The sequence below is a fragment of the Enhydra lutris genome, unplaced genomic scaffold (assembly GCF_002288905.1).
Source record: "Enhydra lutris kenyoni isolate GAN:26980312 unplaced genomic scaffold, ASM228890v2 scaffoldscaffold9, whole genome shotgun sequence".
In the NCBI taxonomy this organism is placed as follows: domain Eukaryota; kingdom Metazoa; phylum Chordata; class Mammalia; order Carnivora; family Mustelidae; genus Enhydra; species Enhydra lutris.
The window spans coordinates 10,253,895-10,276,325 of record NW_019154093.1 but is presented as its reverse complement, the minus strand read 5'-3'; the positions used below and the strand labels follow the sequence as shown (position 1 = coordinate 10,276,325).

The window sequence follows — 22,431 nt, the reverse complement described above, 5'->3', positions numbered from 1 at the left end:
GCAGCTGCTCGGGGCTGGTGTGACGCCTGCGAGAGGAGAGAGGTCTGCCAAGTCCTCATCAAGGCTGGCTCTCAGAGGGCATGTGGGGAAGGGGAGCAGGCTGGCCTGAAGCCCCAGGAAGGAGAACCCGTCACAACCCTGTGAACCTGGGAAGTGGGAGGGCCGGGTCCCTTACTTTGCTTCCCTGGTTGCCCTGGGAAGGCAGGACCAGCAGGGACAGCCTGTCTAGGAAGCTGGCGGACCGGGAACCACAGGGTGGCAGCCGCACTCTCTGTGTTGTGCGAGGGCCTCCCCACCACAGGGGTCCACCCGTAACCGCCCCCCGCAGGCGGTGAGATGCAGGGTCCCGCGGTTCCTGGCTGGTGACCTGAGCACCCGGCTGGGCCGGGGCCAGGGCTCCCGAGAGCAGGGTCGTGGGTGCCCCACACCTGCCTCCAGGGAAAGAATGGTGACAGAACTGGGGTAGAGGTCAAGGGCTAGGATGCTGCAAGTTATGTTTTCAAAGAAGATTTAATAACAAATTTTCTAAATATATCATAGATTGAGTAAATCAGATCAAGTAGTGCATAGAATATGATCCTAACTTTGCAAAATATCCATATATTCTATATAAAGACAGACATGTGTGTGTCGAGGAAAAAGACTGGAAGGGATTTTAACAATGCTTAGCTCTGTGTGCTGGGATTATGTGTATTTGTATTCTGCTTTTTATTTTCAAAAATTTCCCTGGTGCACACATAATATTTTCTTCAGCGAGGAAAAAAAAATTTTTTTAAAGAACCAAGTGCTTGCTCAAGGCTTCCCAGTAAGAAGAGAAATTCCAGAACACCCCCGCTTCAGCTTCCTGGAGGTCGCAGGTGGTTGCTGGATGTCAGGAGGGGGTGGGGACACAACAGCCGTGTCCTCAGCAGAGGTGCCGAGCCGCATGGCTCACTGTGAGTCCCTGTTTGTCCCTGCAGGCTGGGACTTCCGCAGGCAGGGGACTGTGCGAGTCCCTACCTCTTCCTGAGATAGGACCACATTTAGATTTTTTAGGAAAAGTGCAGCTTTAAAGTGAACACAGCATCTCCTGGACATATTCTGGGAGGAGCAGGTGTTAACAGCAAGGCCAGTAGGGGAGGCCCAGATACACACATTCATTCAAACTAAGACCTCTGGCAGATGCTGGTCACTGGGCACCATGCAGACGCCGTGCCGAGTGCTTTCGTGGACGTACCAGATCCCACCTGATCTGCCCCTGATGGCCTTGCAAGGGCAGAACCGATACCCCATTCAGAGGGAAAAATCCTCTACCTCAGACATTACAGAATTTGGTCAGTTTAACAAGAGGCAGAGCCAGGATTCCATGCCAGGTCTCCTGGCTCCAAAACCCACCCTGCCTTATTCACAGCCCCCTTTCCTGTGCAGTTCTGGGCATTTCTTGAAGCATGTTACCCATGTCCCTTCAGAGAGACCCAAGAACAGGGCTTTGCCTGATGGGCTGGCATCTGGCCAGGGCCGTGCTGTGATGCTGGAGATGCACTGGGGCGGGGGGAGGTACACAGAGCAGCGTTCCCCCCAACACACACACTAAGGGCTCCAAACTTGGCTATTCCTCTGGCCTTTCTTCCTGGAAGCATTCCTTTGCTGTCAGTGGGTCTGAGCTAACCAGCCTTAGGCTTCTAATGTGCAGCCTTGAAGGAAGCCTGGGCTGCCGGGGCAACCATGTAAACAAGATGGCTGTCCCTTTACTGACTTTGCGTCCATTGTTCTCTGACGCCTTTTTTGTTTGGTTTCCATTTGGTGGCTGCCTGGATGGCTGGAGGTTCTAGAAGTCTGTCAGAAAGGCCATGACCAGTCTACTTTTGGCTTGATTGTACAGAAAGGGACTCAGATCATGGTACTGATGTGCCTGCTCGGCATACCCAGTGGCCAAGGCAGTCTGCACCTTTAAAGCATTCATTTTATAAGCTTTCCAGAGCATGCCAGGTTATGTGCTAGGCGCTGAAGAGACCAAATACTGACATTTGTCCAAAGTCTCCAAATCTCTACTCCCCTTGATGTTGGGAGGAGAGAGCCATTAACTAAGGTCCCCAGATGGCAGGTTTCACGTCCTGTGGCAGCTAGACTCAAGCTATGTCTGGGCCGTGGAAGAGAAGGGAAGGTCAGGGTTTCAGGCTGAGGAAGGAGTCCTGTGTCCCCATGTCACAGAAGAGAAACTGAAGCTTGAATCTGGAAGGGGCCTTGTCCGGATAGCAAACAGGTCAGTGGCTGAGTTGGAACCAGAATATGGGTCTCCTGACACTCCAGCCACTTTGTGCTCCAATCCCTGCCAGCCTGAGGTCAAAGCCCCCTGCTACTAGGGAACTGTCCACCTCGCAGATAGTCTGGGTGCACCCTCGGTGTACAGAGGGAGGGTCTCCCTCTGCGCTCGCTCCAGACTCCCCTCCCCGTCCCTGTGGAGGGGCCACTGTCCTGCAGCAGGCCCCAGCGTCCACACCTGCTGGCCCAGGCCCCTCCTTGGGGTGCGGAGCAACTCCTGAGGGACTCATCCTTGGGCACATGGGGGCCTCCACCTCGGCTGGGCTCTGTCTGTGGGGTGGGGCGGGCCCACGAGCTGCTTTTGATGACACGGTATTTTAGGGTTCGGGCAGCTGGGCTCTCTCTGCGCCAGCAGGTAAATTACAGGCTTAGCAAGTCAGAAATCAAATAAACAGCCCAGCTGCCTGTGGCGGCTGCTCTGAGGAGAACAGTGGTTTCCGGGAACCTCCCCACCCGGGGCCAGCCGCATTACCACCTGTCACTCCCCTGGGACAGGGGCCTTTTCTTTGGCTCACAGGTCTCGAGAAATAAGAAGGCACTCCTGGGTGCACGGGTGGTGCAGACTGGTGAACAGCCTGTTCTTAAGCCCTGGATTCTACCAGACAGTTCCCACCCTGGCCCCGGGCCCGGCCTGCGGTGGCCCAGGTACCATCTGTGGGTGAAATGGTTGCTCCTTAGTGTGGCAGAAGGGGGACCCGAGCTCAAGCTGCTGGGTGTCCGGAGTTCTGTGCCGAGGGTTCTGAGGCCAGTCCAGGTCACTGGAAAATCCACCCGGGCTGCTTACTGACGTTGGCCGTGGGTGAGGAGCTGGGGAGCAGGGGCCTAAGCGCCACGGTCTCCCAGCCTGGACCTCCCACTGCGGCCACTGTCGTCACTTCTTGAGAGCTAACTTTGTCTTAGTGCAGAGCCTCACATGGAAAAAGTGGAGGGACCTGGACGCCCCCAAGGTTATCCACGTCTGCGGGCGGTGGTCACCTCTTCCCCCCAGAAGGGGAAGACACGCCATAAATCATCCCTCTTGGCTTCTGTCTTAGTACGAGGCCCATCCGGCTTGTTCTGTTTCTAATGTGCTAACTGCTAGTGGGCCAAGTTCGGAGCCCAGTAATACACGGTCCTGAAGGCGAGTGCGTGCTCTGGAAATGCCCAGTGTGCTGCCTGGAAAGGGGAAGACACCCCCACCCTGCTCAGAGCCCAGCCAGCCAGCCTCACACTCCAGATGCCCCTCAGATGGGCCTGGGCCAGCCAGTCTGGGCTGGGGTGGCCCAGCATGTGTCCTAAGGCAGGACTTCCAACTGGAACCCAGTGTGGTCTGTGTGTCTGGGGCTGCTGAGTGCATCAGGCCTGTCAGAGCCGCGCCGGCCCATCTGCCATAAAGCCCAGGGGAAGGGGCAGAGGGGTCTGGGGAGACCCTGGCAGGCTGTGGCAGGAGTGCGGCGGGCCCTCCCTGCCACCCCACCTGAGCAGTGATAGTCCTAGAGGGTTTCCTGGCTCTGGAGAGGGGCCTGTCCTGGGTGGGGGCCCCCCGTGGCAGGCACTGGCCTCAGTGGCAGCCGCAGGCCCGGACCACCATGTTGCGGTGCTTGCGCAGGATGACATTGTTGCTGCTGTCGTAGTAGAGCACGGAGGTGGCGCTCAGCTTGGTGGGGGCGCAGCACGCCTTGGGGACTGCATCTGGCTTCATCAGGTGCACCTGGCCGGAGCGGGGGGCAGGCAGGCGTGAACATGGCGGCCCTGCCCCGGCACCCCCGCCCTCGCAGGCCCCAGAGTCTCTGGCCACTCACCCTCCCCTGCTCCGTCCTCTGCCTGCAGTGCAGGCAGGTGCTCATGCGGGGACCCACCCCACCCTGTGCCCCTGCACCCCTGCCCTGGCCCGCTGCCCTTAGGGCCCACCCACTCCCTTCAGACAGGACACCCCAGCACATGGTGTGCCCAGGAGCCCTCCGGGGACCCCTCTGCTCCTCTCTCTGTGCTTTCATGATGTGTCTGCATTATCTCTTGTCCCCATTAGCTGTTTGCCATCTGTCTCCCCTCCCAAATGTGGGCCAGTGAACGTTCCCAGAGCCAAACAAAGCCCAGAATCCTCGGTCCACCCCCGGAGTGTCCAGCGCTCTTACTCCTCAAAGCACGTCCCAGCCCTGACAATGATCTCCAAGGCAGCTCTGTTCTGGGCAGACGGAGACCGAGCGTGTGGAGGCCGCGCGTGGTGCCGAGTCACGTGGCTCCCAGCGGCAGGACGGGGACCAGGTGTGGGGACTTGTGACCCTCCTAACAGCCTGACTGCCAGCAAAGAGCCTGCCTGAGGGAGTGGCCTCAGGCCTCCTAAAAACAGTTCTCCTGAGCAGTGGTGGGATGGGCTAGGGAGACGGGAAACATGCCAGTAGACAAACAGGACCCACGGGAAAGCACAACAAAGCAGGCCCTCCACTCCAACAACAACTCTGTCCCCAGACAAGGCCTCCTATTCCTGGATTCACCTGCAGACCCCAGGGTTCACCCCCACCCCACCCCAACCTACTCTGAACAGCGGCCCTGCCCCACCCCTTGTCAGGGGACCACAGGGGCCCCGAGCCGCTCCCCGCCTGCCCCGCCCTTGACCCGCCCACGTGCACACTGCAGCCGGAGCAGCGCTGCTAGAGTCAGTCAGCTCGGGGGACTACACTGCTAACCCCCTGCACCAGCTTCTCAGTTTACGTAGGATTAAGTCCACCCACCTGGCACCTTAAGTGGGACCCCAAGGCCCTGTGAGTCGGCCTCTGACCACTTCCAGCGTCACCTTCCTGGCCACCCAACACCTTCCTGCAGCCCGAGCCCACCTAGCCATCCTGACTTGGGAGCTGCAGGCGCCCAGGAGCCGGGAGGAGCATGAAGCACGTGCATCAAGGACAGCCCGGGGACTCACAGGTCTCATCACCCCTGAGCTCCTCCCGGAAAGTGGCTTCTGGGGGCTGGGGGCGGCACATCCATCCCACTTGACGCGAGGAAGGCAGGGCAACTGCAGAGCCGAAGCCCCGGTCAGTGAAGCACAGCTTCTCTCCTCTGGGGGCCTCACCTTCAACCACCTCTTACTAGACAAATAGGCTCGGGGATACCAGGAACTGGGATTCTAGGTAAACATTCTAGAAAGAAATCTCAACCCCAGAATCAAGAACTCTTAAAGCACTTAGGAATGGCAGAGTTGGTAGAAGATGGCAGAGTGGGAGGACCCTGAGCTCACCCCGTCCTGCACATACAGCTAGATGACACATCCCTGTAAGTAAGGCAGAAAATGACCAAAGGACCAGAACAAACTCCGCAACCAGAGGCAGAGAAGAGGCCACATGGAAGAGAGCAGGAAGGGCAGAAGCACGGCAGGAAGCTCCCCAGGCCTGCAGCTGTCTGAGAGAGGGGACAGAAACACTAATAAGGAGCTGTGTGGGGAAGGCAAATCCCTATAACATTGGGCTTTGGAAACCAGAGGAGTTGAATTTCATGAGTTCTTAAAACCATCAGGACTTGAATCCTGGAATTTGAAAAATTAGCAGCCTGGTTCTGGGAAGGCCGGAGGAAACGGAGTCCCCACCTACGGAGACAGTGGGACAGATGGCCCACAGAGATCCAACACAGAAGCAGCAGCTGGAAGAAACCTTGGACCATAGGGGAGGGAGAGCTGTTTACCCCTGAGTGTGACCCCAGGCACAGAGATGTTGGTAGACTCCTTTGGGAACAAAGGAGTGGACAGGCACCATTTCCCTCCCGTCCCCCAGCATAAATACACAGCCTGTGGGAGCCCCACAATACCCCCACCTACGTTGCCACCCCGCCCCTGCAGCCATGCCCACCTCAGTTCCAGCACTGCGGGTCCCCTCCTGCAGAGAGAGGGCGGTTGCACAAACCTTGCTCCCACCAGCCCCCCGAGCTTTGGCTGGCCTCGCTTCCTGCAGAGCACCAGCACAACCCCCCCCCCCCAGCAAACACTGTGTAGCCCACCCCCCATGAGTGTGGCCAACCCACCCTCTCCAGTAGAGTCTTGCTGGAGCCCATTCAAGCACGTAAGCACGGTGGTGTGCACACAGCCCCACAGGACCCTCAGAGACTCCTGCCCCAGGGAAAGATGACTACACGCACCAGTCAGGCTGTGCCCCAGCAGGTGACTGGGGACAGACAGGGGGTCTTATTATAGGCCCCACACACCAACAAAAGCTGCTCAGGGGACAACACAGGAAAACACCCTGCGGTTTGGTGCTGCTGCATTTCACAAATGCCTGGTGTGACTCCACTCAAGCCTGCTGTGGCCCCAGACTGGCCCTCCACCGCCACAGGGACCAAACACTACCCACAACAGGCAGAGAGAGCCATCACGGACAACCGGACTGAAAGAAAAAGCGGCTCAGCCACAACAGCAGGCTGTATGCAACACATATAGGAGACACCCTGTGAGGCATCAGGTTCCAGTGAACAGGGGACACTGTTATAGGACACTACGGGACCTCTTCTTCAGAAGGCCACTACTTGTAAGAGCAGGAGACATAGCTGACCTTCCTAACACAGAGAAACAGACACAGAAAGTTAGACAAAATAAGGAGATAAACATTCCAAATGAAAGAATAGGACAAAACCAAAGCAAGAGACCTAAGGAAAACAGGTAAATGATATACCTGATAGAGAATTTAAAATAGTGATCAAAATGATCCCGTACTTGCAAAGAGTAGAGAGTATCAGTGAGACTCCTAACAAAGAGATAAAAGAGGACCAATCAGAGATGAGGGACACAACAAATGACTTTTAAAACACACACGCCAGATAGAATAAATAGTAGGCCAGAAGGCTCAGAGAATGACTCAGGGACCTGGAGCACAGCGTAATGGAAAGTAATCATGTTCACTAGATGAGGGGACAAATACGCAAAATGAGAGTGGACTTTGGGAACTCAGCAACACCATCAAGCATATAACATCTGCATTATAGGGATCCCAGAACGAGGAGAGAAAAGGAGGCAGAATATTTATTTGAGGAAATAACAGCTGAAGAAGTGGAAGGAAGAAACAAATCCAGATTCAGGAGGTACTGAGAATCCCCGAACAAAATCAACCCAAGGAGGGCTATACCAAGACACATAGTAATTAAAATGGCAAAAAGCAGTGATAAGGAGAATTTTTTAAAGCAACAAGAGAGAAAGAGAAAGAGAAAAACAGTCACATACAAGGGAAACCCTATAAGGTTATCAGCTGAGTTTTCAGCAGAAACATCGCAAGCCAGAAAGGAGTGCCATGATCTCTTTGAAGTGTTGAAAGGAAAAATTCTGCAGCCAGGAATAATATTCTGTCCGGCAAAGCTACCATTCCAAATAGAAGGACAGATAAAGAGCTTCCCAGAAAACAAAAGTTAAAGTAATTCATGAGCACTAAGCCAGCCCTATAAGAAGTGTTAAGACTTTTTGAGTGGACAGAAAAGACTCTAAAATTAAGAAAAGCAGCACAAAAGCAGTAAAAATAAGTATGTTTATAAAAATCAGTCAAGGGACTCAGAAAATAAAAGGATGTAAAGCAGGACAACATATACCTAAATGACGAGGGTGGGGGGTTGTAAAGAATGGGCTCATCTTAAACAACCATCAATTTAATATAGACTGCTCTATGCAGAAAATGTTATGTACAAACCTAATGATAACCGCAAATCAAAACCCAGTAACAGATGTGCAAAAATTAAAGGAAAAGGTATCCAAATATGTCACTAAAAAAAGCCAACTAGTCATAAGAGAGCAAAGGAAGAAAGGAGCAGAGAAGAACTACAAAAACAACCGAAACAGAAGTAACAAAATGGTAATACATACATCCCCATCAGTAATTACTTTGAATGTAAATGGACTAAGTGCTCCAATCAAAAGACTGGGTGATGGAATTGATGCAAAATCAAACCAAACCCATCTGTATGCTGCCTACATAAGAGACTCATTTCAGATCTACAGACACCTGCTGTCTAAAGACACAGACTGAAAGTAAAGGGATGGAGAAGCAGTCATGCAAACAGACACGAAAACAAAGCCAGGACACCAATACTCATATGCAACAAAATAGACTTTAAAAGAAAGGCTGTGGGGCGCCTTGGTGGCTCAGTGGGCTAAGGCCTCTGCCTTTGGCTGGGGTCGTGATCCCAGGGTCCTGAATGGAGTCCCACATCAGGCTCTCTGCTCAGTGGGGAGCCTGCCTCCCTTCCTCTCTCTCTGCCTGCCTCTCTGCCTACTTGTGATCTCTGTCAAATAAATAAATAAAATCTTTAAAAAAAAATAAATAAAGGATGACACTATATAATCATAAATGGAACAATCCAACAAGATATAACAATTGTTAAAAGCGGGGGGGGGGGCACCTGGGTGGCTTGGTCAGTTAAGCCTCTACCTTCAGCTCAGGTCATGATTCCAGGGATCCGGGATTGAGCCCCGCATGGGGCTCCCTGCTCAGTGGGGAATCTCCTTCCTCTGCCCCCTTCCCTACTCATGCTCCCTCTCTAATAAATAAAATAAAATCTTTAAAAAGGAAGATATAACAATTATAAATATTTATACACCCAACATGGGAGCACTCGAATACATAAAGCAGTAAATAACAAACATGAAGTAACTGATAATACAGTAATATCAGGGACTTTAACACCCCAGTCACATTAATGGATAGATCATCTAAACAAAGTGAACAAGAAAACGTTCTTTGAATGACACATTTGACCAGTTGGTTTTAACATCTATTCAGAACATTGCATTCATACACATTCTTTACAAGTACATAGGGAACATTTTCCAGAGTAGATAACATTAGGCCACAAAAGTAGTCTCAACAAATTACAAAAGATTGAAGTCATACCAGGTATCTTCTAACCATAACACTATGAAACTAGAAACCCATCCCAAGAGAGTCTGGAAGGAGCTCAAATACATGGCGGTTAAATAACATGCTATCAAATAATGAATGTGTCAACCAACAAATTGAAGAGGAAATTTAAGAAATACATGGAAACAAATGAAAAATGAAAGCACAATTGTCCCAGATCTTTGGGATGCAGCAAAATCTGTCTTAAGAGGGAAATTTATAGCAATATAGTCCTACCTCAAAAAACAAACAAAAATCTCAAATAACCTAATCTTACACCTAAAGGAGTTAAGGAAAGAACAAACAAAACCAGCAGAAGGAAAGAAATAATAAGGACTACAGCAGAAGTAAACAAAATAGAATTGAAAAAGACCAGGGCACCTGGCTGGCACAGTTGGTGGAGCATGTGACTCTTGATCTTGGGTCTGTGAGTTTGAACCCCATTTTGGGTGCAGAGATTACTTACTTAACAAAACAAAACAATAGATCAGGTCAAGGAAACCAGGAACTAGTTCTTTGAAAAGATCAATAAAATTAATAAACATTTAGCCAGACTCAAAAAAAAAAAAAAAAAGAGGGAGCAGACTCAAAACAGAAGTGAAAGAGGAGTAATAACACCACGAAATGTAAAAGATCATAAAAGGATATTATGAAAGTTATATGCCAACAAATTGGACAGCCTATAAGAAATGAATAAATTCCTAGAAACATACAAACTATGAAAACTGAAGCAGGAAGAAATAGAAAAGTTGAACAGAGCAATTACCAGCAATGAAATTGAATCAGTAATCACAAAACACCCAAGAAACAAAAGTCCAAGACCAGATGGCTTCACTGGTGAATTCTACCAAAAATTTAGAAAGGGATTACACCTATTCTCAAACTGTCCCAAAAAGAAGAGTAGAAGGAAAACATCCAAATTCATTCTACAAGGCCAACATTACCCGGATCCCAAAACCAGAAAAAGACACCACGAGTAAAGAGAACTATAGGCCAATATTGCTGATGAACATAGATGCAAAATCCTCAACAAAATATTAGCACCCTAAGTCCAACAATACATTAAAAAAATCATTCACGATGATTGAGTGGAATCTACTCCCTGGATGTGACGGTTGTTCAATATTCACAAAGCAGTCAATCTGATACATCAATAAGAGAAAGGGATAAAACCATATAATCATTTCAATAGATTTTTCAGCTTGTGAAGGTACCCCGGCCACAGCACCCAAAGCCATATCGTCTGTGGAAAGCACAAAGGGAAAAAGTGCCTTCGGGGCGATGAACAGGGGAGGCCGGAGCCCAGCAGCTCAGCGAGGCACACCTGCGCCCCTCCCTGCACACACATGCAGCAGGTGGCTGAGCGCACATGCACATCACTCACCCCACATACACCTGTGTCCCGGGGTGAGCACGCTCGTGCACACGGTGATGTGTGTGTTCAGAGCACATGGGCCCCAGGAGGGATGCACGTCTGTTACGCAGGTGCCGTGTGTCTGACCATGAGCAAGCATGTCTTGTAAATCTGGGTACCCACATACTGTCTGTGGAGTCCCCACACGTGTGTGCAGTGCACAGAGGTTGGTGTGCACGAGCAGTCAGGGTAAGTCGGGTATATGCAGGTTGAGGTGCATAGGCGTCTACACGGCCAGCACGGCCATACAGGCACCCGTTTCCCTCTAGGCGCGGGCCGTCATTGCTCATGTGTGCAGGGAAGGTTCTGGGCAGAGAGAACCCCCTGACCCCCTGGCAGAGGCTTCCATTCACCCGGCTGTGCCAACCCCCCTCCCCGGGAGCCGGACCAGACAGACGCAGTACTGACCAGGGACTGCAGGATGGCGTGGTTGGTTGCGTTCATGCACGAATCCAGCGGGAACAAGCACTCCCCCTCACAGTAATAGGCCGAGTAGCCTTGGGGGGCAATGACCCAGTCCTGGGGGTGTAAGGGGAGAAGGTGAGTTCCATCCAGATGCCCTCTCCTGAGCTCCTGACTCTAGCACCCGGCACAGGACAGCTTGGGGCTGCCCCAAACCCATCCCCCAGCCCCAGGCCAGTCAGCCAACAGCAGGGTCCCGAAGACAGCCTCCCCTAAGAGGCTGGACACTACCAGGAGACTCTCAGCAGGTGAGGCTGGGCACAGCTCTGTCCCCTTCATGTGTAGTCAGCCCGGACCTTGTCCTTCCCGCCTGCCCCCACCGCCCACGCCTCCTAGAGCTGCAGTCCCAGCAGGTGCGCAGGCGCACTGCCCACCATGGCCTCTGTTTCCCTGTTGCAGATCTGACCTGTTAGAGCTGAGGATTCAAACTATCCCTCTTTTCATGGTTTTTACCAAAAAGCACCTCTCACGATAAAAGTAAGACATTTTCCCTTCTAAAAAACACAGAAGAACATAATGCATGAGAAAATGAAAATTACCCATAATTCTACCTCCTCCTGGAGCTACACTTAGGATCTTGGGGTGGGGACTGTCTTTAAGAAGAATGAGGAGAGTCAGAAATTACCAGCCAGCCAAGGTCCTGGAAGCTGACGTAGAGCTCATGCCGCCGACAAACCTGCCGACCGTGGGCGCTGTGAACATCGTCTGCAGGGACAGAAGCACAGGTCTTTTCTGGGGTTCCTGCTCACGCAGCTAACCCCGGGGGATCCCAGGGCGGGGACACCCCACTGGGCATATTTGTTGAATAAATGAATGAAGTGGAACTAAGGCATGTGGTGTCATAAAGCCCATCCTGCAGCTCTGCTGGTGCCCTGACCCAGCTCAAGAAACTTCCATGGCTCTAGGTGGCTCCTGATAGCTACGGAGTAACCCTGCACTGAGCCCAGCCTCCTTTGACTTCCAACCTGTGGCCCCTGAGGCGCCAAAGCACAGGGCAGGGGACCCTGGGCCATCAGGCGGCTCCTCATCTGCAGAGACACCTCCTGACCTACCCCCACCACTCCTGCCACACCCATTCAACCGGGTTGAGTGGCTCCATAGAGGCCAAAGGGCTGACTCCCCGTGGAGGAAAGGAGGGCAGGAGGGCAAAGCAGGCCCACCCCGATCCTGAGGGACTCGGTCTGGTGGGGAGACCTTCACATAAACAACTGTGGGTCCTCAGGGTCCCCAGGGGAGACCTGAGAGCCACCAGTGCCTGGAGAAAGGGGCACCTGGTGCTGACAAGACTTCTGGAAAAAGCCCTGGTGAGCCAGGGGAGGTCTGAGAAGGCACTTCTGGGTGGCAGGGACAGGGAGGCCAGTAGCTGGACTTCAGGGCACATGAGGCAAAGGAGCGTGTCGGGAAAATGCTAGAGGGTGAGCACAGGCTTGAACCTACAGGGGGCCTGGAGGGTTTTGTCCCTTGGAGCTGTTCTGGGGCCCAGCCCAAGGCCCGTCCTGGACCTCACCAAAAATCCCTGGGAGTCTGTTTGCCTGCGGCAGCTCATTGGTTTTCTTCAGCAGCCTCCTCTTCAGGGGCCTGGCTGCCCGAGGGGCTCGGATGGGACTGGGGTTCGCCCTGAAAAAAGTGACCAGGAAAGGCTGCTTGGAGCGCGGTGCCCGTTGCCCCAGCAGACCGGCCAGGCCAGGATCCACGCTGTGCCCTGGGATGGAGACAGGAGAGAGGTGGTCACTCACGGGCAGGGCCGGCACAGGGGACAGCGGGGACCCTTCCACTAGAGCCTGCACGGGCCCAGGCCCACGGAGGTGGAGGGCCTCAGTTTCCTCATCTGGAGACCCAAGGGAGATGGTCCAAGGAAGACAGGGGAGGGGGGCCTTGCCAACACAGGGTCGTCATTTGTGACAGTGGTCAACATTGCCATCTGTGAAGCCCTTTACTGGTTTGAGCAACTCCCACTTGTGACCTCGTGTGTCTCCACAGTAACCTGGACCACATGCTTCACGGAGAAACTTTGGAGCCACACCACCAGGGGAGCACAGAACCGTGGTTCCCACAGCCGTCTGAGAGCTCCAAGCCAGAGTTCTCCCGCCCACCCCATACTTTTGGAGGATTCGATGGATTGTGTCCCAGCAGATGGGAGCAGCTGCCAGGACATAGCGAGGGCTTGTTCTGCCTGCTGCTCCCAAGAGCAGGGCCTTAAGTGTCCCCTGATGCCCACAAATAGGACACCGGGGGCAGCAGGGCAGTGACATCAAGCCAAAGTCCCAGAGCTGGGGGTTCAGCCCACGTCTAATTCCAGACCCCAAGATCTTATTCACTTAAGGAGATAACCCCAGGTTTGTGGGTCAAAAAAGAGAGAAAAGACTGTGGGCAGCGAAATACGGGGGCCTCTGGCTAGGAAGAGGGATGCCCGTGAAAATGGGATTTGGCTCCAAAGCTGCTTAAAGATGAGATTGCCTTAAGAAACACAGACATGATCCTTGGAAATGTTGACTCTACCAATAAAACTAACTTCTTGTACCTCTTTGTATTTCCAAAGGACCTCCTGATTTTTTAAAGATTTATTTATTTATTTTGGTTGGGGAGGGGCAGAGGACAAGGGAGAAAGAATTTCAAGCTGACTCCCGGCTGAGCATAGAGACCCGGGCAGGGCTTGATCCCATGACCTTGAGATCATGACCTGACCAAAACCAAGAGTTAGCCAGGCTGCTCAACTGACTGAGCCACTAGGCTCCCTGCCTCCTGATTTTTTAATTGTCAAAGTAATACAATAGCAATTGTAAAGTAACCTTTGAGGAAAAAAAGATCTCTCCACACTACAACACAGCATTTTCATATTTCTGGAATATTTCCATGTCAACTGAAGTTTTACACAATGGTGACCATGAGTGTCTGTATTTTTTTCAACTTTTTCACAGAAACACGTTCACTGCTGTTTAAATGTCTCCACAATGAGCATTTCAAATGTATAAAATCCTTTGAGAAAATACACCATAATATTTAGATATTAGCTTCACTTTAAACACGTCAGTTATTTCCTGGCTTCCACTGTGAAGACGAGAGTGCCACAGATCCCTTCATTTTCTCTCCCTTTGGAATTTTCTTAAACAACAGGAGAGGATCATTAACTCAGTTTTATGCTTCATAACATGCAGAGCCAACTGTTCCCCTTCCGTGTCCCTGTCCCCTCGATGTGGCCACCCTGACACACACACACATATGTATAGAAACACATGCGTTTATCATCATACAGTACACAGACGTCCACATGTACAAATACCTATGTTTGCTCCATTAGTGGGTCTATATGAGTCACTGGGATACACCACAGGTCAAGGGCACTGCCTTTCCCACCCACAGTCCTGCTCAGCTGGTAAAGGTCAGCCCTTCAATAGCTGTGCTGTAGGCCCATGTCCTTGGGCCAAGTTGACTGAACAACGAATCAATCCCGAGACTGAACTCTGACCTATGACATCACCTGCCACACACAAATGCCCTGGACCCATTAGAGGCTCACTTGGGAACAATCCTGCTGGACAGGAGGTCATCAGCAGCAGGAGCTGACCCTGGAAGGAGCCCAGAGACAAGCCATTTGGAAGAGTTTGGGTCACAGCAAGTCAGCCACGAGGAAGCAACAAAACCACAAGGACATGGAGCCACGAGACACATACTAGGCTTCTGAGCAGAGGGGCAATGCCAGAGGCCACGAGGAGCCCAGAGTGGATGAGAGCAGGAGGGTGACTGTCGTCAGCATGGCACTGGAGTGGGACTCCATGACCCTGCGTTGGGCAGCACTCCACCCCTGCGGGTGCCGCTGTCCTGTCCCTGTTCCCTGGAGAGAACTGCCTACCGAGGAGCCAGGGAGAGCAATCTCGTCTGAGGCTGTGTTCACTATTCACTTTCCTTGTGTGCCCGTCTGATCAAGGATCTTCTTGGGGTTTCCCGGGGGCAGAAAATGGGCTGCAGGGAAGGCCTGAGCTATCTAGCTGGTGATGCCCTAGGCTGCCCGGCACTGGAAGGCTGCCTTCTAGAAAGGCAGAGGTGGGAGCCTCTGGGGCCCAGGGTCCCCGCCTCTATACCTGACCTTGTGAGGGTGCTGGCAGGCCCCTTTGCACTTGACAGGTGTGTGCAGCCATGCTTGAAAGTGTGGGCCACATTGTGGCCTTTCGCATTCGTCCTGATGGAACATGCTGCTTCTTTGGGCCGGGGGCACCCATGAGTCCTCCAGCCTCTCCCCACTTCTCAGTCTGCTCCATCAGCGCCCAGAGGTCTTGCCAGCTCGCCTGCCCCATCCTGTCCCGGGCAGGTGCTCAAGGCCTCATTCACACCCCCCTAAACTGTGCCAGGCCCAGATCACTCCCGCCTCTCCCCCGGGCCTCCTGCTCTGGGCGCCATCTGGCTCTTTCCCACAGACCCGGTCCCACTTCAGCCTGTGGTCAGGGAGGTGACCCTGTGCCAGGCTGAAGGACAACCGGGGTGCCTGTCTGAACCCTCGGAGAATCCCAGCTATGGATCCAGTCTGCTTTTGTCCTCTGCTTACTTCATCACGGGAGAACGAGGAACTCAACCCTCCTCCTTCTTCCTACCATCTTCACCCGTCTCACTGTCTGCTCCTGGGGAGCTCTGCCTGTCCACACTGCTGCTGGAAAACTGACGCCCAGCGCCGATCAGGTGCCCCCACAGAAGCCCCAAAAGGTGCCCCACTATCCATCCACTTGTTGCCCTTCCATGCCACATCCAACCCAGTCCCTGGCCACTAACCCCCCAGCCCCCAGGCTGCCCCTCGGGAGCGGTGTCCCCATCCCTCCATTCCAGGAACTGGCCCTTCCTTCGGGGCGAGGCTCCAAGGAGGCCTCCCTGAAAGGCCTTCCTTCACCAGCTAGAATCTCCAGTTCTCGCCCACCTGCTCTGATGGTTGTATGCCCACGAGAGCCACACTGAGAACGTGCATCGTGCTCTGTGTCAGGTTTTTTACCTCACACACACGTACACATCTGGACGTGCACATGGCTGCACAGGCATGTGTATGAACCCGTTATGTTCAGGAGGAAACACCCCACGGCCTCTCTTGTGTTATAAGGGAGTAGTGACAACAGGCCAGTCTAGGGCTCCACAACAGGCAGAAAGGGTCTGAGTGTCCTGGGCGACATAGGAATCCCATGCCTGAGGATGAGAAAACACAGAAGTCCGTCTTAGGTTTCTAGAACCCCTCCTACCACAAGCCGCAGCCTTCGACAGCACACGGGGGGACGGATGATCGACAGGGGAACCTTGTCACTGCGTTGCCAGTGCTCTGGCCCAGCAAGACAGCCTTGCTGTCCTTCCAGACACATCTATTTAGCCACGAGGAGGAGGACATGCAGGGAGGAAGAGGGGAGGCTACAGGGACACAGAATTTAGCCAGAGGACGGAAGTCTCCAGAGGAAAAGTCAGAGGGGCCGCAGGAAGACAAGCTCACCCGGACAGCATCCCCCAGGTCACGGGGCGTACGGTGCTGGCAAAGTGGGGCCTTGGGGGTATGGGGGTGGTCATGCCTTCCTCACCATCCCCCCACATTTCCTGACTCATTCACAAGGGGAGGCCCTTCCGTGAAAGCCGTCCCGTGGGCTCATTGGAGCTGCACACAATGTCATGTAAACAGCACAGTGAGGACGGCGTTCAAAGCGCCCGACGATGGTACCAGACCATTCTGGGAAGCACAGAACAAAGAAGACAAAGGGCTCCATTCTTCTTTGGTTTTTAATTAAAGCCATATCCCTCTTGGCAGAATCGTCTGTCTGGCGGTGAGCGCCAGACAGCCAGCGCCATGGACAGAGGTGACCAGACCTCCTCTGGTTTCCACTAAAACCCACCCTCTGTGACCGGGGCTTCCTTCCCGGCTCAGGCTGCCACCTGCTGCGTGGGTCTGAGGTTTGGGGACAGGGCAAAGGGCTGCCCGAGCTCTTTTTGACATCGTCCACCATTAGGCCATCCCAGACCTCAATCCACGTGGGGCCTTTCTTCCCGTGCACGTCAAATACGGCCTTCTTGGGGCTGATTCGGTCCGCACAGCGCCCTAGTCAGTGGCACGGTGCATTTCTCCAAGACGTGGGGCTCCTTGTCCTTGGTGTGGCGTTGCATGGTGACCACCATTCTGGCCTTGGCGCTGGACACCAAATCCATGGCTCCCTCCGGGCCGCTCCCCGTCTTTCCAGGGGTGGCCCGGTTAGCCTGTGACCGGACAGGAAACCTGCACGGCTCCCAGCACAGTGAGGTGGAGGTGTCCCCTTGAATTACTGCAGACGAGTCTTCGCAGGAGAAAAAACAGCCCCCAGGGGAAATGGTGACCATCTGCTCACCCACAGTGATGAGATCTGCATCTGCCTCCTCTTTTAATGGAAACGGACCCAAGCCCAGGATCCCATTTTCACGGTGAGGATGAACAGTTACCTCCGGGCTGATGTAGTTGCTGGGCAGGAGCGTGATTCTTACGCCCCAGGTGGCGCACATGCCATCCTCGTGTTCAAGAGCTGCTCGTGTGATGATCCGGGCCCGGGGGTCACCCACACACTTGGCTTTTTCACCTTCCTCTGTCTGCACCATGAGATGCTCAATTCATTTCTCGTATTTTTCCCTCCAGATGACGGTCGCATCAGTGTTAGGAACCTGGACGTCTTCGGGGGCAGACGTGCCCACACCCACAGCCTCGTCTGCCCCCACCACAGAGGTTTCTGCAGCTTTGCTCGTGGGCACGCTGGACCTCCTGGCGCTTCTTCTGAAGATAACGTTTCCTCCGCGGTGGGCCTTCCACCCTTTCACCAAAGCAAACGTGGCCGAGATGGCAGCTCCAGAAGACGGAGATCCCTGAGAAAGTCCCTCACCTCTCCGCACTGGCTCTTGAGGGCCATGTGGCCTCCTGCGAGAACCTGATGGGGGCGCCTCCCTCCTGCACCAAGGTCCTGTAGGCTGTGGGCCTGTAGAACAGGGCCCCGCCTCCCGCACCCCCCTTACGGATGCACTCCCTCAGGGAGCCCTGGGAAGGTAGCTCCAGCCTCAGCGGGACAGGTACTGGGTGCTCGCACAGCAAATTCTCCCCTGCATCGGAGCCAATGATATGGGGGACCTGCTTGGTCTCCAAGAGAACGCCCAGCCCAAAGTCGTCCACCCCCACGTTGCTACTTCCTTGACGTGTGTCTTGAGCAGCGCCTTTATCAGGTTCTCTGGAATCCTGCAGAGCCCAAAGCCATGACTCTGAGCTTGGTGCTGTCAGAGATGTCTTTCCCGAGCTGCAAGGGGTCCGTGTACAATCTGGAGAACTGCTGGAGGGCCGCCATCCTGTGCTCTGCCTCCGGCTCCAGACCTGGTGGGGACTGACTGACTGCCACAGCTGCCACATCAGAGAACAGGGAGGGCACACGGGGTGATGACGCGGGGACAAGGTGACACCTGACGTCCTGGGAAGCATCGTGCCTCCCACCCCGTGGGACCTAAATCCAAGACCCTGCGCCTGATGGGGAGGGAGCCATGCCTGCAGAGGTCCCGGGGTGGTGTCTGTGAGGGGAAGACCGACCCTGAGCCCTCAGGTTGGCCAGAAGGCCGCCTTCTCTACCCCAGAACCCCCATGGGAAGGAAAGATCCTCCACATCACCCCTTCTGGGCAGCCCTCTCCATGTGGGAGGCCCCAGGGTTCTGGACCATCCCCTTCCTTCTCCATCCACACCTCTGCCCAGGAGACCTGCTCCGGTCCCAGGCCTCTCAAGCCACTTAGATGTGGGCGCTTTCCACCTGTGCCCCAGCTCTCACCTGTCCTAGCTGACACTCCATCTGGACGTCAACCAGGGCTCTCAATAACATCACTGCCGAAAAAGGCCTCCTGGTTTGCTCCCTCAAGCCTGCCCGTCTACTACTTTAACTCAGGCAGGAAAATATAAAGATTCTATTAAAAATGGCCACTGGCTCAATCCACGTTTTCCATCATTCCTCCTCTATCCTCTCTTCTCCACTTCTGCTGCTACCAACCAACAAGCACGTCTCCGCTCTCCCCTGCAGCTCGTGGCTCCTGTTGCTCTGACTTTGCTCTTGTCCCCGCCCCCCCCAGACTACGGTCCCTGCAGACATAGGATGCAGGGCCTTTGTTGGACACACATACTAAGTTTTTATTTTACAACAGCTGACATTTACAGAAAAAACGCAAGGACAGTACAGACAGTTCCCAGATACTCAGGCCCGTTTCCCCGGGAAATGCCAACATTGACATTAGCACCGTGCACTTGTCTCAACTAAACGACCAACACTAAGTCTGAGGATAAACTAAACACGATGTATTCGGACCTCACTGGTCTTCCCCAGTGTCCTTTCTCTCCTCCAGGGTCCCATCCCGGATCCCACACGGCATTCCATTGCTACAACTGCTTAGGCTCCCTGGGCTGTTACAATCTCTCAGACTTTGTTTGTGTTTGACGACCGGGACAGTTTTGAGAAGCACTCGTCAGGCATCTGTAGCAGGTCCTTCAATTTGGGTTTGTCTGATGTTTTTCCCACGGTCAGGTGGGGTTCTGTGTTCTGGGGGATGACCACGAGATGAAGGGCCCTTCTCATCCTGTCATGTCAAGGGGACACAGCAGATGCAGGACACTCGTATGAGCCTTGGTCGCCCGCTGAGATAGTGCCCTCAGCTTTCTCCTCTGTGAACTCATTTTCCTCGCCCTGTCCCCACTGTACTTATGGGAAGCCTAATTCACTAAGCACCGGGGTAAGTGATGCCCTCCTCCAGGGGCTGTCTCAGAGGGCTCTTTTCTAAAAACCTGACTCAGATCCCATCATCCTCCATTGCTATGAAATACAGGGAGCCACCCTCAACCCTCTGACACGGGGCCCGGGTTCACCCACACTCAGGATGTGCCCTGCAGCTCTCAGTCTCCTCTCCCACCTCGCCCCTGCCCGCCCAGCTCCAGCCATGGCGGCCCCTTGCTGTAGCTCAGATCCACCATCCTGTGCCCACTTTCTGCCTCTCCCTCCCCCACTCCTCTGCCTGCGATGAAGGAGGTTCTCCCCCAGCTGCCTGGAGAATGAATGAACATGTGAACCCTCATTCTACAGAGGAGGACACTGAGACCCCGAAGGTAAGTACCCTGGCAAGGTCACCGGGTTAGAGTGCTGAAGAGCTGGGATTCAAACCCAGGCCTCTCTGCTCCGAGTCTGAGGGTGTAACTACCTCGCTTCGGCCCTGCCCAGTATGGACACGCCCCACATACACGGCTGCTCTTGGGGAGGGACAACATGGACTCTCTCTTAGTGACTGAAATGTTGGTTCTGCAAAAGGAGAGGAGGGAGACCACCATGGTAGGGGGCTCCCGCTGTGGGAACCTTGGTTTCTGCACCCCAATGAGCCCCCAAAGTGGTTAGGGGGTTATCACCCCAGCTGCTGGGCTGAGAGAGGCCAGGCCTCCAGGGCCAAAGGAGGTGGTCGCAGCTGGCTCTGTGCCAACAGCCTCGAAGAGCCCCCAGGAGAAGGTCTGCTGCCCAACCCTGAGCCTTACCGCCATCCGTTTCCACATAGAGGCGGAGCGCCAGGTCCTTGTTCCGGCTCAACAACCAGCGGTCACTGGCTGCTGTCACGTCCAGCACCAGCCAGCCCTCGTCCCCAGCTCGGAGCGTCTGAAGATCCAAAAACAACAAGTCAGACTCCCTGTGGACATGAAAAAACAATTAGCTGAGGGCCGGCACAGCTGCCTTTGCGTTTCCAGTGCCCACCTGGGGGGCCATGCGTGGGGCACCTATCCCGCCTGGCTCAGGGTGGGCGCCCCGTGTGTCTTCTCTCACTGTATGTACAGCACAAAATGCTACTGGGCCCAGCAGGGGCGTGGAAACCGAGGCTCGGGAGCTCAGTGACCTGCCCATGGTCCCACAGCCGGGAGAGCATGGCAGGGATGTGAAGCAGGACCTATGCTGGGCCTCTCCCCACAGTGACACGAGGCCTTGGCCAAATATCCTTCTGCCTCTGAGGGTGTACTCCCCAGGGAGCTCCCCTTCTGTCCTCTGGGAAGTGTCCCCTCCTCGGCGAGGCTTCGGCAGGAGGTGGCATGAGGGTAGGCACCTGTTGGACTGCTCCCTGACCACCTGGAACACGCTGACGTGCAGGGTCCTGTTGAGCAGGTGGGCGCTGGCCAGCTTGTAAATCCGGAACTCGGCGGCGGTGACCGCCTCGCCCTCTGGGATCTGGGTCAGGTCGAAGCGGAACTCCTTCCAGTGGGGCTCCTGGTAGCCCAGGGTGCGGTCACGCTCCACTGTGAGACAGAGTGGGGCAGTCGGTCACTTGTGCTCTGGACAGAGCTGGGGCTGGGGGAGATGGGGCCCCGGGCAGCCTGGGTGGGGACGGCTCCCTCCTCTGCAAGGGGACTTGCTCCCAAGCTCTGCCTCCTGGTGCTGAGAGGGCATGGCGGGCCATGCGCTGAGGTGTCTGGCACAGGGGCCAGCACACCGTGGTGCCAGCAAGAGCTGCCTCCATTTCTGGCCCCCAAACCCCAACCCAGCCTGCCCCACCCATCCCCTGCTGGCTCTGGGACCCACGGATGAATCTGAGGGCAGGTCCCTCCTCTGGGAAGACTGACATCAGACCCAAGGCAGAAACAGGTCACAGAGTGGACCGGGACAGAACTGAGTGCATTTTTGAGGCCGGGGATGTGCAGAATCTGCCGATGTGTATGCATGGAAGCCTCGGGGAGAGGGAGTGTTTGCAGCTGACCCTGGAGCTGGGCCTCAAGGGCTGAGAGTGGATGTGCCCCAATGTCAAGGGAGGACACTGCAGAGGAAGGGCCCAGCCTGAAGAAAGGCCTAGGGCTGAGGAATAGATAGCACAGGCAGGGAAAACAACAGCCACAATCAGCAAAGGACAAAGGATGGCAGTTCCTGTTTGGTGACAAGGTGAGGGAAGAAGGAGGGTCAGAGGGAGACCTGGAAAGAAGAAGCAAAGTAGGAGTGACAGCACCTGGTGACACCTGGTCAGGTCCTGGGGAAGCTGGACGGTCCCATGATGGGTGGGACCTGAGCAGGCTTCCCAGGAGAGGTGCCACCTGAACTGGCCCTGAAGGATGGGACGGAGTCCTGTGGGGTGGAGAAGGTGGCAGGGAAGCCCTTGTAGGCAGAGGGGACCTTGGAGGCACAGGTGTGCAGGGTGGGGGTGTCCACAGGCCAGCGCTGTGGGGGACCGGCCCTGAGTCTCGCTGTGGTCTGACTCTGGAGGGCTGGAATCCCGGCCTGGGAGCACCGGCTGTGCATCTGGCCAGCGGGGTTTAGGGTTCTGGGCAGCAGGGGGGCGAGGTGGTTTGAAGCGGGGGTGGAAGACAGGCGCGGAGGGGAAGGGGATGCACAGGCTGGAGGGGAGCCGAGGCGGGGCTGGTCTGTCTGGGCCGGAGGCTGGGGTGGCGAGTCAAT

The 22,431-nt window shown here is 54.6% G+C and overlaps 1 protein-coding gene and 1 pseudogene across 1 annotated transcript in view; both read right to left on the bottom strand.

Annotated features, from left to right (window-relative positions):
* Nucleotides 1-503: 503 nt before the first annotated feature.
* LOC111143072 (bone morphogenetic protein 8a) overlaps nucleotides 504-22,431 on the bottom strand; it is a 34,319-nt gene continuing 12,391 nt past the window's right edge. Inside the window, exons 2-7 of the mRNA XM_022496526.1 lie at nucleotides 21,095-21,284; nucleotides 20,538-20,686; nucleotides 12,527-12,721; nucleotides 11,645-11,724; nucleotides 10,966-11,076; nucleotides 504-3,991 (exon numbers count right to left, since the gene is read on the bottom strand). Of these exons, the coding sequence (XP_022352234.1) occupies nucleotides 3,842-3,991; nucleotides 10,966-11,076; nucleotides 11,645-11,724; nucleotides 12,527-12,721; nucleotides 20,538-20,686; nucleotides 21,095-21,284 (875 nt within the window). The 3' untranslated portion in view covers nucleotides 504-3,841. The remainder of the gene's footprint in view (nucleotides 3,992-10,965; nucleotides 11,077-11,644; nucleotides 11,725-12,526; nucleotides 12,722-20,537; nucleotides 20,687-21,094; nucleotides 21,285-22,431) is intronic.
* Nucleotides 16,900-18,332, bottom strand: LOC111143606 (annotated as a pseudogene).